The sequence below is a fragment of the Calidris pugnax genome, unplaced genomic scaffold (genome assembly GCF_001431845.1).
Source record: "Calidris pugnax isolate Ruff unplaced genomic scaffold, ASM143184v1 scaffold36, whole genome shotgun sequence".
Classification (NCBI taxonomy): Eukaryota; Metazoa; Chordata; class Aves; order Charadriiformes; family Scolopacidae; genus Calidris; species Calidris pugnax.
Genome location: NW_015090825.1, coordinates 766,509 through 783,936, shown reverse-complemented (window position 1 = coordinate 783,936; position 17,428 = coordinate 766,509). Strand labels below are relative to the sequence as shown.

At 48.5% G+C, this 17,428-nt stretch overlaps 1 protein-coding gene across 1 annotated transcript in view; it reads right to left on the bottom strand.

The window, feature by feature from the left end:
* LOC106886870 (alpha-2-macroglobulin-like protein 1) overlaps positions 1-15,612 on the bottom strand; it is a 28,378-nt gene extending 12,766 nt beyond the window's left edge. Inside the window, exons 1-18 of the mRNA XM_014940130.1 lie at positions 15,438-15,612; positions 13,137-13,323; positions 12,636-12,798; positions 11,754-11,806; positions 11,421-11,441; positions 9,908-10,061; positions 9,419-9,503; positions 8,749-8,869; positions 7,811-7,928; positions 6,611-6,720; positions 6,093-6,263; positions 4,480-4,704; positions 4,285-4,348; positions 3,620-3,765; positions 2,682-2,831; positions 1,612-1,809; positions 874-961; positions 119-272 (exon numbers count right to left, since the gene is read on the bottom strand). Of these exons, the coding sequence (XP_014795616.1) occupies positions 119-272; positions 874-961; positions 1,612-1,809; positions 2,682-2,831; positions 3,620-3,765; positions 4,285-4,348; positions 4,480-4,704; positions 6,093-6,263; positions 6,611-6,720; positions 7,811-7,928; positions 8,749-8,869; positions 9,419-9,503; positions 9,908-10,061; positions 11,421-11,441; positions 11,754-11,806; positions 12,636-12,798; positions 13,137-13,323; positions 15,438-15,535 (2,306 nt within the window). The 5' untranslated portion in view covers positions 15,536-15,612. The remainder of the gene's footprint in view (positions 1-118; positions 273-873; positions 962-1,611; positions 1,810-2,681; positions 2,832-3,619; positions 3,766-4,284; positions 4,349-4,479; positions 4,705-6,092; positions 6,264-6,610; positions 6,721-7,810; positions 7,929-8,748; positions 8,870-9,418; positions 9,504-9,907; positions 10,062-11,420; positions 11,442-11,753; positions 11,807-12,635; positions 12,799-13,136; positions 13,324-15,437) is intronic.
* Between the last annotated feature and the right edge of the window lie 1,816 nt (positions 15,613-17,428).

Below are 17,428 nucleotides of genomic sequence, written 5' to 3'. Positions count from 1 at the left end.
TTCTTCACACCTCCCTTTTCTTTGTGGGCACAGAAGGCTCTGCTCCTGCCCATTCCCTCTCTGCTGTGGCTGGTAAGAGGTCTGGATCCATGTGGAGTCACAGCCCATAATTACTCACCTGATGGGGACCAGAGTCCAGATGAATGTCTCTGGAAACCAGATTCGTACTGGCCCTGCCTCGCTACCCAACTCAACGTGCTCTGACTCAGCGCGTTCAACAGCAGCATCTGTTTCTGGATTCAAGTTGTCCAAGTCTGCCAGCTCATCATAAGCTATTGGAAATACATGCATTCATTCAAAGGCAGAGAAACTGTAGAGTTCAGATGGGAAAAGCTCAGCTCTTCATCCCTCCCACTCCCATCCCCCTTGTCCTCTCCTAGATGCCCTCAACCTACTTCACCATTCTCTTCCACAAGACAGCTGTGGATTCCAGCACATGTGTGCTCCCCTATGGAGCTACCTGCTCACGCTTTTGCTCTCAGCCCCAGCAGAAAGGCCTAAATACTGCCCAGTGCCAATCTTGGCTCATTCTCTGGTTTCCAGCAAGACCTTTCCTAGTCTTACAAACAGATGTTCCTTCCTGAGACGGCTGCCTTATTTCCCCCCCTTGACCCTATTATCTTCCTGCCTGCCAGGAGAAGCTTCCAAGCAGGTTCTTCCTATGCAGCCAGCCTTCCACCTCTCCAGTGCACTGGAGGGACACACACATGGCATGGCCCCTTCCCTCTTTCTGTGGTGCACATCTCCTGTGCAACCTCCCACTCATCTCTGGAAGCCATCCCCAGTTCCTCAGCACACTGCATGTTCAGCTGCCCTTGTGCAGCCTGTATGTTACCCGTGATTTCCAAACAAACAGGATAAATCGAGATGTACACATGTAGTCGTAGTAGAAAGTAGTCTGGGTGCGGCACTCAATCGGAGACTTGATTTTAAGGTTGGTTAAAAACGTTAGACCTGAATTCTGGAGGAAAGAAGGGGAGGAAAAGAAGGTAGATTTCAGTGGAGGCAGTGTTGTGTCTGAGCATCTGTCTCTCCTCCCACCTCCCATCCTATCAACCACCCTGTGTTGTTGCTCCTCAGCCTGACCTGTGAATTTATGCAGAGAGAGAGAGAAGGCAGAACCATTCTGCTAACAAAGCTGGTCCTGGCCACAATTCTCCAGTCAGAATTGTGGGGGTGACCACTCACATGTGCACACCCACACACAAAATCATTATTTTGGCACCACAGTTTGCTGCCCACCCTAAGACAAGTTCATTCTCATCTTTCACCTGTTATTCCTTTCTACTGTTATTTCCCTCCTTCCCCCAGCCCCCCTTTTCTCTCAGGTGTTTTGCTTTTCCAATCTCCAATTCTCTCTCTCCAGCTGACATTTCCCCCTCCTTCCAGCCTCTAGAAACTCTTGAGCTGGGTTCTAGGTGTCTGCCCGATTGTTGGGAATTATCAAGCTGTGAGCATGGAGGTTCAGAGATCTCTTAGTTCAGAAGCTTGGCAAATTCAGAACCTGAATTTGCCAGTGTTTACAGGAAAGACAATCTGTGAAGCTACCCAGCCTTGACCTGGGATACAAAAGGGTTCCGATGTTTCAGGTTTTCTGGAAATTAGATTTACCTTCAGAAGTTCATAAATGTCTGGTTGGGACACTGCGTAAGAGTATCTGTCGTACATGAGTGGTGAGGTTGTTCCTGGTGGAAGGGTGGTGTGAGGGGAACTGATGATTCCTGGGCTCTTGTGGATAGTACAGTAGTCACTGTAAGAGTCTGTGAGGGTGCTGGGATGCTCCGGAGAATAGCTGAACATATTGTACACCTGTAGACAGAGAATGAAATCAGTACACATCAGTGTGAGAGGTGGGAAGTTTTTAATTTCTATCCAGAGCTTTTCTGTGACTGCAGAGGCGGAGCCCAGATCCTGCCTGCCACAAAAGCCCACCCCCAAAGATTTTTGAGCTTTATGGAGAGCCTCCACAAGCTTTAGATGCACAGCACCAGAGAAGAACACAAACCCCTCTGGGGTATAGCTGCATAGCTGTGGCCACTTCTAGCTCATAGATTGTACCTGTGAGCTCAGTGCATACAGTGAGGACACCTTCCCTGTAAGAGCCGTTAGATAGCTTCTTGCCTACTGAAGGCATATCCTGAATCCACAGAGACAGTTTCAAGAGGCAACTCAAGGGTCCTTAGACCCAATACATCCCATGTCTAAAGGAGAAATGGGACCCTTCCACTGCCAAGGTATTGCTTAGAGTCCAGTCTGTGAACGGGAGGACTGTCTGGTTCATGTGACCTGGAACAAAGACATGGAGCCTGTCCATTCGTATTGAGTATTTGGGCATTATTTTTTTTTTTTTACATAACCCTTTTTTTTCAGAGAACTGACATGAATTGGTTAAGGAGATGAAAGTGTCTTGCCATCTGACTGACACTGTGGTCAAGCTTTCTAAATTTAACAAGGATGTGACTTTGGACAGGACTTGGGGATGACAGTGAGTTATTCTATTAGATGCCTCCATAAAGACTAGAAATTTTCACTGGTGTTTGATGTTGGCCTTCCATTTCTCATGTCCTCTTTCCACTCAAGTGCTTGTTCTATCCACTGTGCCTTATTAAACAGTGACTGCAACCAGATACTCAAAAGGCATCTCTCCAATATTAGCAAGGCTCAGCACTAAAATGACTCACACTGTCCCTGGATAGCTCAGCCTCTGGCCTCAGGAGGAGGACGCTTTGGTCTACAGCACGGATGCTACATAGAGAGCCTGGTGCAGCCTGCAAATGGAGACGGACAGCCGATCCTGGGAGAGCCACTGTGTCTGAGAAGCCAAGCTTCACCTGAAACAGAAGAAGAGGGACTGAAGACATTGACAGAGGAAGGAAAGGGGAGCCACATTTGCCAGCAATGAGCCCTTGTTGCCAAGAGGGCCAATGGGATCCTGGGCTGCATGGGGAAGAGTGTGGCCAGCAGGTCAAGGGAGGTCATTCTCCCCCTCTGCTCTGCACTGGGGAGGCCACAACTGGAATCCTGCATCCAGTTCTGGGCTCCCCAGTTCAAGAGAGACAGGGAACTACTGGAGAGAGTCCAGCGAAGGGCAACAAAGATGATGGAGGGATTGGAGCATCTCCCTGATGAGGAAAGGCTGAGATGGCTGGGGGTCTTTAGCCTAGGGAAGAGAAGGCTGAGGGGAGACGTCATATATGTTCACAAGTTCCTAAAGGGTGGTTTGAAGGAGGATGGAGCCGGACTCTTCTCAGTGGTTCCCAGTGACAGGACGAGGGGCAACGGGCACAAGCTGGACCATGGGAAGTTCCACTCCAATCTGAGGAAGAACTTCTTTGGGGTGAGGGTGGCAGAGCCCTGGAACAGGCTGCCCAGGGAGGTCGTGGAGTCCCCTTCTCTGGAGATCTTCAAGCCCCGCCTGGATGCTCCTGAGTGATGTGCTCTGGGCAACCCTGCTTTGGCAGGGGAGTTGGACTAGATGATCTCTAGAAGGTCCCTTCCAACTCTGATAATTCCATGATTCCGTGTGGCTACTGGATTCTGCCAGGCATCTATTGCCAAGTTGCAGTTAACTAGCTATCCTCCAGCCTGCCTGTCCCCCTATGTTTTGTGTGCTACTTACATGATTCCTGAAGCACTTGGAGACTTTCAGACTGAAGGTATCAGCTGCCACTTGTCCTTCAGGGAAGGCAGTGTAAACAAAGAGGGTAGCCATGGGTGAAATGAGGTCAATGGGCAGAGTGACATTGAAGGCTCCACTATACTGATCTGAAGGAAGAAGGAGAAATAGAGAAGGTGAAGGCAGAGGCAAGGAAGTCCGTCTCCAAGGATTACAACAGCAATGTGCTCATTTTCTGTAACATTTCGGTACAGTTACTTGGAAAGAAATTATTCTGCCTGGCTTCTGGGGAGGCCACAGCTAGACCAGGATGTAGGCTAGTGCCATTTTGTAGCAGTAACCTTAGATCATAAGGGATCTTTGCAACAACGTGTACTTGGAGGAGAAATGACTTTCCACCTGAGTCCAGCAAAAAGATTCTGTGAGTTTTCTTGGAGGTCTCTGAGAATTCCTGACAATTTCATCGTTTGATTAGAAAAAAAAATAAAAATACGGGAATTAGAAGACAGAGACCATATTTGCCACTTCCTCCTGATTTTTTTTGTGCCAGTCCTGTTGTTTCCTGTTGGTCTCAGATCTCTTTTTTCTCCTTCCTCATTGGGCTGGAAGGGCTTTCCTGTTGGGTCTTTAATCTGTTCCTGGTATTTAGATGATTTAGATGCTCTTACCTGATGGTGGATCAAGAGGTACTGTTATTTGGCCATGATGCACAAGGGATCCTCTGGCCAAAGCCTACGGGGTAACGAACAGAGCAAAGGGTTGATGGTGTCTCTGCTCCATGTCTCTGGGCCAGCGAAGGGCTCCGTGCTGACGCAGACCCTTTGCAAAGCTGACCCTGGTTGCTGGCGCTGCCCTGCACTCACCAGGTAGTAGAAGTCCGCTGTGGCAGCCCCGTCCCCCAGCTCTGTGGCCAGGATGTGATAGTGCACAGTGACCCGCTGCACGTCCCCACAGGGCAGCGTTGCCTGCGCCGGCTGTATCCTCACAGAGCTACGGCTGGAAGAGTAGAAGGCCCTCAGTGTGAGGGATGCAGTGCCATGGGACACCTTCACGTTTCGACCGCTTAAGTCCTCCGGCTGGGTCTTCGCCTGTGGCAGAGAAAAGGTGGCTCACATTGCCTGAAGGTTTTTCTTACAGCCCACCCCACACCAAAACCAAGATTGAGTGGATAGTGGGCTCGGAAGTCTCCTGAGGAAAGGTGGCTATTTCCACCTACGCCATGCTCAGTCAGCCCCTTTCTGTGGAGCTTCCCCATGCTCCAGGATAACTAGTGCCTGGACAGGAGGCAGGGAGCTGTCTGCTACGAGGACTTGGGCTACAGCCTGAGCTTCTGCAATGCTGCTGCTACCCTGAGAGCGAGCCAGATCGTTAGACTGTGCAGAGTGGCTCATTAGTCCCTGGATCAAACCACTGAACCCTTTGCTTCTGTCTGGTACATGTGGGGAAAGTGTCAGCATGGATCTGCCCTGATAACGTATTTCACCATTCAGTGTTACTCCATTTGCATACTGTATTTCTCTTAGCACTTCTCCTGATCCATAGGGTAGAGGTGGCAGGGGACAACTGAAAACCAGTAGCCTTGCTCGTCTTTGACCTATGACCTATCTGCACTGAGGCTATGATATTAACATCTTATAGACTTCCAGCAACATCACGATCCACCATCTAAGATACTGTTATACACTCTGAGGGCTTGCCTCCAAGTGCCTTGACCTTAGAGTTTAGATAGGACAGGTATTGGAAACTTACCCCTACAACCAGACAATAGAGCTTTCCTCCCTCATGAGAAAGCAGATCCAAACTTTTCTCTGTCAATTCGTTGTTGATCCCTCTTTAGGTCCTTACCTCCTCCGTTCTGGATTGGCTTGCAGGAATTGGTTCCTTACTAGCCTTCCTTCTATCTCTCCCAAGTTTTCTCCTCTTATATACCAGATTTCTCCTAACTCTCATAGAATCATAGAATCATTGAGGTTGGAAGAGACCCTTGGGATCATCGAGTCCAACCATCTACCCTACTCTACAAAGTCCTCCCCTACACCATAACATAATTCAAATTGGTAACTGCTGTTTTCTTCTCCACATGTACTTTCAGATGTTTCTTCCCTATCTCCTTTCTTATTTTCCCGTTCCATACCATGTGGGAGTTCTTCCTTTGCTCTCTGTCCCTGCCCAGCCCCACAAAGCCCTTTATACCCCAGATGGAGGTGCTGTGTAGACAGACCTCAGTCACAACTTCATGGGACCTCTGTCCACTGCCCCATCTCTCATCATGTCTCCTCACAGCCAGGGGACTGTGTATAACATCAGGGGACAGAATGCTGTCTCTGCTATGGGCTATTCCTCTTGCCCTAGATCTGTCATTTCACTGCTCCATGCCTCAGTCTCCCTGGCTATACCAAGACAACGACACAGACAATATGTTTGGGGGAGGCATAGCTTGTTGCTAGCCAAATCCAATGCAATTCTTGGGCTTAACCTGTAGTAGAACTTTACTGCTGTTGTTCCATGCTGATGTCTCTAAGGTGAAAGGGGCCATCCCAGTGTCATCCGTGAAGTAGGACTTGGTCTGCTTCCTGCTGCCATAGGACACTGTAAGAATCACCTCCTTGTTCTTCAGGTGTGTCCCATTGGCACTTTTGAGTTCCAGCTGCAACGATACGGAGAACAGTCAGAGAACTGGAGGCCTCAGGACTGAAAATCTACCTCCCAGTAGAAGTCCCATTTCCCTTCTCTGCAAAGGGACTCTCAGGATGAACTCTAACTCCGCCAACCCCTCCCCATTTATGCAGCAGCCATTTCATCTGGCAAAGCCATGTGCCTGTCCTGTGGCCACATCTTTGGATTACCCCTTGGTAGACATGTCAAAGGAGAGACTGAGACAGTGGACCATGGTAGCAGCTTTGGGCAGCTCAAAGCAAGGGGATCCCTCAGGATTTCTGTGCCCACCATCTCCTTAGGCCCCGCTGCTGGACTTCCCATGTTGCTGTCACTTACATTTCCATAGTAGGGAGCTCCTTGCTGATAGTAGTAGCTTGTCCCCCAGAATTGGAGAGTTGTGATATCAAAAGTGACCTTGCAGTTTTCAGTGGCGTTGAACTCCACTCCTGGGAAAGACAGGAGGTACATGCAGGTGAGTATCATGTGTCTGAGCAAAAGCAGCAAGATTGGATGGACTGATGGAATGGGATGGACAATCACTCATGAGGGGATTGTGGTTTTCCCATGTAACTACAGGAGTCATTTAACACACTCGGCAGTCGTGCCTCCTACATTCTGACCTGCTAGAATGACAGTAGTCTACCAGCAGGTCTCTACCAGACAGCTCTAAAATGCTCTTTCTGACTTTGTTTAAGATGGTCCTACTCATAATTTTCCACTTGCATTCTCCCCCCATTCTCACAGCAGAGTCAGTAGAAGGCAACATTTTTCCTTGCCTTCACATTAGTTTACAGTCTGCTGTCTCACCACGTGGTGTCCATTTGAACTCACTGCAGCTGCTTGCTAAGTGAAGGGGTCACTGTTTTCAGCAAGGGTCTGCAAAACTTTTTATTGTGAGGAAGGGTTTGCAAAATTTTGTAAGAGAGGAAATCCTACAGGATGGATTATTTAACAGCAGCTCTGGACAAGTAGTCTCCTCTTCCTATCTGGGATGAGGAGATAAATCTGACAAGGAGCTATTAACAGTACACAGTCAGGGCTTTGGTAGTCACTGGTTGCTCTGAGTATCTTCTTGTTTCAATGGACTTTTCTGAAGTATGATTTAAGAACAAAAGAACCTGGCCTGGCCCACTTCTAAGCACATTTCTACTGTGACTAGAAGATGAGAAAAAGCAGCTCTTGCCCATCTTTGCCAAACCAAGGTGACTGCCAGAGCTAGACTGGCCACAACAGCTTGCAAAGGAGCAATCATACTGGTAAAGTCCATCCTGCAACTGGGAGAACTCACATGTCCTATGTGAGTCAGACCTGAGTGGTTTGGTACATGAGAACATCCACGCTGCCATGGTGCTCCTGAGGAAGACACAACCCTTTGAACACTTGACCCCACAGGAGCCGGTGCAGAAAGATGAAGTGGTTTGATGGGAAGACACAAGGATCCATAAGGAGTCTTACAGATGAAAATCCAAAGACAAGTATGTTGTATGAGTGTAAAGTAAAGGATTTTCCACAAAGTCTAGAATCAGTTTTTGCTACCTGTTCCACTTTCTTTCAGAAAAGCCACAGCTTCCAGGTTGAAATCATAATTGTCACCACGCTTCTGGTGGTAGATCTTAAGATTCACCTCAGTGGCAAAGCAGCCATCCTCGTTTGTCTGGGGATGTGAAATTGTATCTGTTAACCAGTCATGAATGTACTAATCCCTTCTGCAGTGCAGATCAAACCCAAGGCCCAGAAGTCTTAAAAAGTACATGACTAAGACACTTGAGCTAAAGGAGCAACTCCCATATTGGCATGAAACATACTTTCTGTGCAGCAGTCACTAATAGGAGACACTGTTTCTCATGTGTGTCATCTCTATACGCTCACTCATGTGCCAGTAGCAAACATGAGTTGTCATTCCTCCCTGACAACATGATTACTTCTTCTGGGGCAGGCTTTATCTTTAAGATACGTGCTGGGCTACTTAAAAATATGTGAACAAGTATAGATACATTCATTCAACCCTAGGGATGAACAACTGAAGTCTGTGCCGAGCTGAATTGCTCGCTGAGATGCAAGAAGTAAGAAGTAATTTCTGTATCTCCCAAACAGCTGTTTCTGGGAAACAGCACATAGGTGTTTACACCAGCTTAAAAGGTGGTGCTAAAAAGCATCCAATGGAATTGAATCTATGCGGTCAGTATTTGCATTTTTTATTGCCCTGTTGCACTATCTGTTTTGTAGGCAAATCTGCAATAGTTTGCCTACAGATGCTTCTTCCTTGAGTGCATCTAAGGGCAGCCAGAGAAATAATTGAGAGAGGCTAAGATTGCTACCCTGGGGAGTTAAAGATATATCAGTCACTCATCCCCGGGCAAAGAGCATACTCCTTCAATAGCTGATGTCTGTCCCACTCTTTGCTTTAGTATTCTTCCCTCTCTGTGCCCCAGTTCCTCTCTTTTGCAAGAGATGTGGGTGTCCCATGTGCTCACCTTACCAGTGTAATCCTTACAAATACTGCGCTTGGCTTTGGAAGACTTCCGATTATAGCGGATATGTTTACGGCACACCACAGCCTTCACACTACCTTGGACTGGTTTCCCATATGTGTACCTGGCAAACACAGCAGAGAGGACTCACACTCACATACAGAAACACTCTCTCAAGGGTAAAGGATACCAGCTTGTGGTTTGCAGCTTTACAGCCCAGCAGCCCGCAGTATCTTCGTTGTTTGTGAGCTCAGCAGAGGCCAAGGATTTAAAATGATTTCATCAGATTGAGATAGAAGCAGTGGTGGGTGAGCTCTCTCCAAGTCAATACTGGTCCCACCAGGCATGTTAGTGGACACTGTGCTGGCCACAAGTTGAGTCATTATTCCTCCCACGCTGGCACTAATCAATGCAGCAGAGGTACTGTATTGCAGGGCACGTGCTGCACTGAGGGATACACTGCCACACTTTCAAACTCACAGAGAAAAAAGGTAGGGAAAGAGAATATGAAGAAAGGTGAGAGGCTGGGAGAATTCCTTAGCAAGGGATGCCAAAGTAACAGACTCTGAGATGGGGTTAGGGTTAACAGAGACCATTTTTAACTCAGTTATTGATAGCTACACAGTTTCCAAACCAGTAAGAATGCACCTTCTGTCACGGTAAGTCAGCTCACATGCCACAGACGTGGAGAGGGATCTTCTCCTCCAAGATGGTGACCACCTGAGGCATCTGGATGGAGACACTGAACTTGGGCAGCACTGTGTGAAAGCAAGAAAAATATAATTCAGTGACAAGAGAGAGTTAATTTGTTCCAGTCATCCCCAAATGGCTGTTCACAGAAAAGAAATCTCTCCTTTCACTCCCTGCCTACCAGCACAGGGCCTGGTAGCAACACACCAGCAACTCATCCAGGGGAGTGTGGTGGGAGCAGCAGCCTTAGTCTCCTCCCCAGAGCACAGCTGTGGGGCAGTGCCTCAATCCACCCCCAGGACACAGGGGGATGAGTGAAAGTCAGTGATTACACCTGCTGTCAGGCATTTGGACATCTCAGGTACTAGCACAGCTGTTCACAGCTCCATGGCCCGTTCAACCCTGTGTGAGAGAGGTGGGGCTGGAGGCAATATATCTTTCTCTGCTGCTGTCAGCCCCCTGAGACTCTTACCATATTCCTCGACCCTGAAGGTTTGCGTGCGGTCAGGCATTTTGATGGTGTACTCTCCAACCAGCGCTTCTGCAGCCAAAGTGAAGGACAGATCCACAATGCCTCCTGCAGGTGTGACGTTCAGCCACTGTGCAATTCTATTCCCTCTGGGGTCCTGCACAGGCAGGAGTAGAGAGTAGTTATTTACCAGTGTAAGAAGAGACTCTTTTGAAGGATGTCCAAGCTACAACAGCATGGTCTGAGCACATATCCTCTTGCCCCAGGAGCCCAGGTCTATGGCACTGCTACAGCACTCAGGTGAGTCCAAGCTTGAAGAGGACAGGGCTTTTCTGCCTGTCTCATTGACAAAGTCAATCTATCATACTATTGCTCTCTGTTAGCAGCACCATCTCACATCTCACTGCTGCAAAACTGTGGTTTACTGCCTGCCTGTCTTACTATGAGATAGAAACCCCTGTGATGATCTGAGATGGCATAGCCCCCAGGTCACTCTGGGGAGGGTCAGTCCTGACAGCACATGCTGCCTAAGGCATGAGCTACTTGGGCTATCTATCTTGAATCCCCAGGGAAGTCTGGGGAAATGAGCCCAGGACTTCATGCAGGGGACCACGAGGCCCCGTATAGAAAGGAGGATGCAAAGACCTGGGATGCGAGGGCATTTGGAGGCTTTGTTGACTGTCACAGTCGGTCCACGATGGGCAGTGTTCTCCCACTGCTGGTTTTTGGGAGGGTGAGACGCAGAACTCTGACTATGGTCACACTGCCCAGACAGGAAGGACTTAGTGATGAGTTGATGAGTGCTTTATAAACACACAGAACAAGGAGGAACTGTTGTTTGAAAGGGTGAAGCTGGACCAGAGTACTATGTTTGTATAAACTGGCATAAAGTAACACATAGGTGTCTCAGAACCCATGTGTTTATGTACCCATTGCTTGGTGGGTATGGCATGCAAATGTGTATTAACTACTGCCGATTGCTAGTTGGAGCTGTGGCCTCTCTGCATGGGTTATTACAAATTCCCCATTGCTTTCAGATACCTTTCCTCAGCTCAGGTGACTGCAGTCCATATTTCACCTATAATATTAGAACAGATTTTAAAAACAATGTCCTGTTAGCTGCTCTAGGAAGTTTCTCTAGCTGCGTAGCCACAACACAACTTCTATTTTTGGTATGTTAAAGATAAAAGTCTCCTTAAAGAAACTTCAGGATTTTCACAAATCTTCAATTCACAGGCTAGAGGGACTAAAAGTCCTGTGGCCATTCCAGAAAAGTTTGCTGGACTGGTTTTCAGTGGTATCCATCGTTTACTGCAGGGACCCTGTGTGATCAGTATCACGACACTGCACTGCCAAGCCTGTGTGGATACTAAAGGAAGGAAGGGGAAGAAGTGGAGGACTGTTCCCATTCATTCTGAGGTAACTCGTTTTCCGCATTCACGTTTCCCCACCATCACCTCCAAACCTTGCCCAAGGCGAGAAGAAATGACCAATTTCAATGAAGTAGAAGCTTTACCTTCAGTTCCACCAGGCGATGCTGTGGGGAGGAAACAACAGTTACTGGTGGGATGCTTTCAGGTAAGTCCTACCCACCTCCCCAGAATTTTCTTATCCCCCAGCCATCCATGAGTCTTCCCTAAGCAGTTCCCAGCGACTGCCCATGTCCCCACATCGCGAGCAGCTCTTACGTTGCAAATGGTGCCCAAAGCTGTTTGTGAGCACCCAAAGCAACACTGAGACTGGCCGTCCACAGATGGATCACTGAGCTGGGCCAAGCACTGATCCAGAAGTCAAGGAGGCAGCCCATAGCATTTTCAGACTTATTAAGGTTTCCTCCCTCTTGACTTACCGTTTTGTTGCTGGCGATAAAGTTCTGATCCAAGGTAACGATTCGCAACTTGACTACAGAGCAAAAGAAAAACAGGACTGGCTGAAATGAAATCAAGTCTGCTAAAAACAGTAAGAATGGATGGCTAAGAAAGATGTGCCCATGTTCTTCACTGAGAGGATGTGGGCAGCAGCTAGAGCCATCCACTCCTGGGCTTATTCTCAAAGCCCTGCTAAGACCTGGCAGCCTGCTAAAAAAGCAAGGGGCAGGAAAGGTGGTGTGGGGTTTTCTGGGAAGACTGGCTGTGCTGGTGAGATACAGCATTTTTTTGGATGTTGGATCTGTAGTGGGGCACCCATTCTTGCCTGCAATGAAAGTCATGCCAGCGGAAAGGGTGGAGGGGCACAGGGCAAACAGCCGTACCCACTGGTGCTCTGAGCTGTGCTAGGGCAGTGAGGGGGCCTGCAGGACCATGATCCTCATCTGAGGGAGTCTGTGGGAGAAAGAGGGATTTAGGGCACTGACAGACTATCGTGGCCTTGACTGGAGCAATCATGAATATAGCATGGTGGCATCTGAACCTTTTCTCATGCCTCAGCCAAAACACATAAGCCCTGTTCACACTGGCTGAGTACGGCCAGTAGTGGAGAAAACATGCACCATGCTGCCTCAGCCAAAACACATAAGCCCTGTTCACACTGGCTGAGTACGGCCAGCAGTGGAGAAAACATGCACCATGCTGGTGTAGCAAAGAGGTATCCCCAAATCCCTCAAAGCCTAGAAGGGAGATGAAACCCCTTCTCCCTTACAGAGCAGGTCCTGCTCCAAATGCTAGAGGATACCCCATGTTTCGTGGCCTGAGGACTGCTCTTTCTCTCCCAAGACATGGCATTCTCTCCATACCAATCTGTCCAGGTTTGTACACAGATTTGTCTGTCTGGATAAAAGTCTTCTTGTCTGTGTGCTTGATTAGGACTTTCTGTTTCTTCTGAAACTCTGAGTTGGCTCCCAGGACTGTGATAACAATAAAAGCCACTTCGTCGGGGTTTCCAACAGGAGGAGGGACCTGCAGGCATATCAGTAACCATCATTCAGGGGGGATCCCATTTATGGATCCCCAGGCTTTTGGAATAATGATTATTATACTGTTTTTATATTGCTCCAGTTCTTCTTGTCCTGAAAGAACTTACAGTACTTTTCTGAATGTTTTCTAGAAGAGTAAAATATCAGTGGGGCTACGCAGCAGGAAGGATGCTGGTAGACCTATACAGGCTGAAGCAGAAGATTGAGTGCCCGATTAAGATGTCCCCACAGGAGGACCTAATTCTTTGCCTTCCTGCCCAGCAAGAGCAGAACTCATGCACTATCCATCCTACTGACAACCCTTGAGAATATCTTTCTCACCTGGAAGCTTGTGCAATGAAAGAAGGTGAGCTGAGAGATGGACTGAGTGATTAGAGTCTCATTCCCAGCTCTGCTTTGCAAGGTTACTGTCACATGGATCGGGACTGCTTGCTTTCTGCTGAGCTGGAGGCACACTGTCTCTGAGAGGGGGTAGTAGAGCTGAGATGGTACTGCCACGGCATAATTTCTATGGAAAAAGAAAAAACAAAGTCAAGTGAAACCGATTGTCTAAGAGGACAGGTTTTGACCATCGGATTTGGGTACTTCCTAATAAGACTTCTGGTCTCTTCATTCCACTGTCACGATGCCAGTGGGCACCACGCTGTTCTTCTCATCTATAGGTACTGCAGCCATTAACATGAGTGTATACTACATGCTGCATGCACGTGTAAAAAGATGAAGTCACTGCTTCCGAAACTGAAAGTCAGAATATAGTGAAGAGACCTCCCCATGTCACCCAAGGGATCAGCAGCAGAGCTTGGCTATGTTGCAGCACTTCAGCCTTTTCACTGCACCACGCTACGTATCATCACCACCTTGCTTGATTGGTTTTCTGCTTTCTGTCCTACCAGCTACTCTTGGGCTCAGAACCAGTGCCAGGCGTATGGGACCCAGTGTCCTGGCTTCATGTCCCAGACACAGTCTCATCAGCACCTCATCTTCAGCTTCTGACAATCCTGACCTCCTTGCTCTCTTCTGCCAGATCTCACACCTCCTTGGCTACTCTCACAGCTGTGCCAACGGGTAATGCCAAGAAGCTGTTCTTTTTTGGGGGGCTTTTTTTTTTTTTTCATCTTATACTCTACTGCAGCAACTAGGACAAAGGAAAAGCCAACATTCAAGGAGGTTTGAAAAGTCTTGTCACTGACTCCTCCTGCTTACTGTCTCTGCACAGGTTCAGCCAGTGGCATGAGGGCAGAGCCTGGAAAGGTCGGAACAGCAGGAGGCAGGGATGTGACCTGCTGGCAGGTCTCAGCTGGAGCTCAGCACCCTGGCAAGAGGGAGTCAAAGTCCTGGTAGCCAGGAGCTTTGGGCGCTTTCACACTCGATTGCTGTCAAGCTGCCTTGGGCAGCTTGTCTGCTGCTAATGTTAGGGGACCTGATGACAATGAGATTTTGGTTTTCCTACTTAAGCTGACTCACAGCACATCCCCTCTGCCACTGAGAAAGAGGATGGGATGAGCACTACAGATTCACTGCTTGAATCTCCCATACCTCCCTTGCTCTTTCTTCTGGAGTATTTTCTTACACCCCTTTGACAATTCACCTCTCTCCCTTGCTTCTGAGCTATGAAAGTACGAGACAGCATCTCTGAGACTGTCACGAGGATCCCAAGACTCAGTCTGGATTACTTTCTCATCAATCTAAAAAAAACCTATTGGTATACAGGCGGGACAGCAGACTGTCTGTTGAAGCAAGCAGTATTTCCATAAAGCAAAGCTTCATGCTGAAGGGGACAGGGGGGAACGAGCAGTAAAGTGCTATTTGAGCGGGAGCTGTGTCAGGCGGTGGAACGAGTCTTAGAGGAAGAGGCTGGAAAAGATTTTTAAAGATTTCCCACTGGAAAAGCTTTTTATAACTAGGCTTGAGCATGCCACACCGCACACAGCAGGAGGAATCCCAGTGGTGACAGATTTCCCACTGTAAGACCTACTGTCCGAGCACAGCCATGTTTCTGTTTGCACTTATTCTGTGGCTACAAAAGCAAAGGCCTTCAAAAAGCAAGAGCAAGTTCCCAAGCCAGTATATCACGGCAGAGCCTGCTGGAACAGGAGTTGCATTCCTGATAAAGTATATGAAGAGAAGCAATGCTGGCAATTGTCCTTGCCAGAGGTCTGAGAAAAAGTGTGGAGGGAGCAGACGGCCAGGGAAGCCAGAATGAAGACGCTGCTTTACAAAGAGCATGCCTCTTAGATACCTTGGGCTTGCGTGTGCCCGCTTTGTAAAGGCACCCAGATCTGTTTGCTAAAGATTTAAATGCTGACCTATGGCTCTGGGAGAACAACATATCCCAAGAGGAAATATATTCGGGAGCACAGCAGGAGTTTGTTCTGCCTGAGTCCTTGCAGAAATGCATGGTCTCTGTAAAGGGCACTAAAGGGAGAGCCAAGTGTTAGGGGGAGTGTTGGGGAAGGACACAGGAGAACCAAGTGAAACCTTGGGAATGTAAGAAATTACGCCTCTCTGGAAAAACACTCCTGGTCTTAGGACTTCTGTCCTGTTTCTGTCACACCTTCACCACCACCCCCCAAGCATCCCCCAGAGACCAGAGCAAGTATGCAAAGCAGCTGAGGTTCTTACAGCATTGCAGGTGTTCCAGCTGTGCTGGGCAGGAGAAGGATGCTGCCCCACAGGAAAGCGATGCTCCACATAGGTGACTGCAGGTGAAATCCCTCCATGGAAGGTTTAACCTCTCCTCACTCCCCCCTTCACCCCTGCTTCTGCTGTCTTCCTTCTTCCCTCTCCCCCTCATCCAGAGCTGAAGGACTGTGCAGCTCCTGCCCTGACAGGGTGCCCGTCTCTCTCTCTCTCTTGGCTTCAAAACCAAGAAGGTGGAAACCACGCTGCGCATGGCTGGGCTGGGCTGTGGGCGGGTGGAAGGGGTGGAGACAATGTCCATTGCCTACACACCAAAGGCACTTGCCTGGAGGCTTTGTGAGGCTTGTTGGTATTTCTCTGGGGGATGCCTTGCTCTGCTTTACGCAGCTCAGCTGATGGCAGCACAACTGCTCAGTTACTGTATTTGGTTCTGGGGGCTCAATTTTTATAAAGGAATCTTTACCAGGATTTCATCAGAAAGATGCTGGGCCAAATGCATTCTTTGGGATGTCAGTGGATTTTGCTTCAAGGTTCTTCTTCCATAGAACTTCTTTTTTATTTAGTATTTCCTTCTTACCGAAATCTCACTCCTGCCCTGCAGCTCTGCAGCCAGACCATCCCAGGGCTTCACACACAGCTCTGACAGTGCCCCCATTCCTCCCTGAAAGAAGGCAACATCTTTATTTAGCATGTTATTGTCTTTTTGTCGTCTATCTGTTCCCATTTAACTTCAGAGGCAACCAACTCGATGACCATTCAGAAATCAGGCAGAGCTCAGATTGTTTTTTCACCCTGCTAGTTCAGGCTTGAAGTCCAAACACTGCTGATTTCGGAGAATCAAGCGTGCTCCTAGATCAGTGACATGCAGTGCTTTAAACCTGCAGATTATCTGCAATGTCAGCGTCGGGTTAAAGGCTAGCCTGTCCCTGTTACAACAGAGTGTGAGCTAGGAGGGTAGATGCTAAGGACACATACAGGGACCGTGCCAAAGTAAATCCAGGGGATGGCCTCAGCTGGCAGCCAAAAGTGGGTGGATGGCAAATCCACTCAACATTTGTGTACTTTTGGTTATGCCCTGCAAAAACACGGCTGGGGCCAGGGTAGGATAAAAACATCCACCTTCAAATGATGTTGTAACTAGAGGGCAAATATGTCCAAGCCCTGCTCACATCCCTGCCACCACCCAGGAAAAGGAAATACAGGGTTGCAGTGCCTGAGAAGAGTTTGGGTGGTCGTGTCAGTGTAGAATTATCTTATGGCTGGAGAGAGCTGGCAGAAGACTGGCCATCTGGCCTGGGCAGGGATGTAAAGTAGGGATTTGCTAAAATATATGGGGACTTAAAACATCTTGCTCTATTTGGAAAGGCTTTACAGTAGAGCCACAAGGGGAGCGGGCAGTGGGTGGCAGAAGCAGCTCTGGAAAAGGTTCTGTACCCAGGACACGGCTGGGATGGATGGGTGGACAGGGGTAGTGATGCGAGGTGGAGGTGAATTGAAAGGGTTTTACTCCAAGCTCTGATTAAATGCTGGCTGAGGGGACGATCACCCCAGATGCACAGAGAGAGCACTGAGGATGCTTTTTGCAAGCTGAGGACAGTACCTGTTGTGCAGCTTTGGCTCTCATCAGATGCTACAGTCAGGGTCCAGACCAGCCACAGCTGAGACAAGTTTTTCTCCTAAGTCCCCTCGTGCCTGGGTTAGAGGCCACCCACCCCACATCACCACCACCCCTAGTGCTGTGGCACCTGGTGGCGTGGAATGCCACCTGAATGTAGATGTAGGTGGAGAACTGTGCTGTGTGGCCTTTACTCTGCTGCTGGTGGAAGCAAGTAAATATTAGCTAATGTCATTAGCCTGGAAGAGATACTATCTCCATGTATCAGCTTCCCCACTCTTTGGACTTAAGAGCATCTGAGGGGGGTATTTAAGATTGCCCAGCCCATCAGTACAGGCAGTTCTCTCCTCCTGTGTGG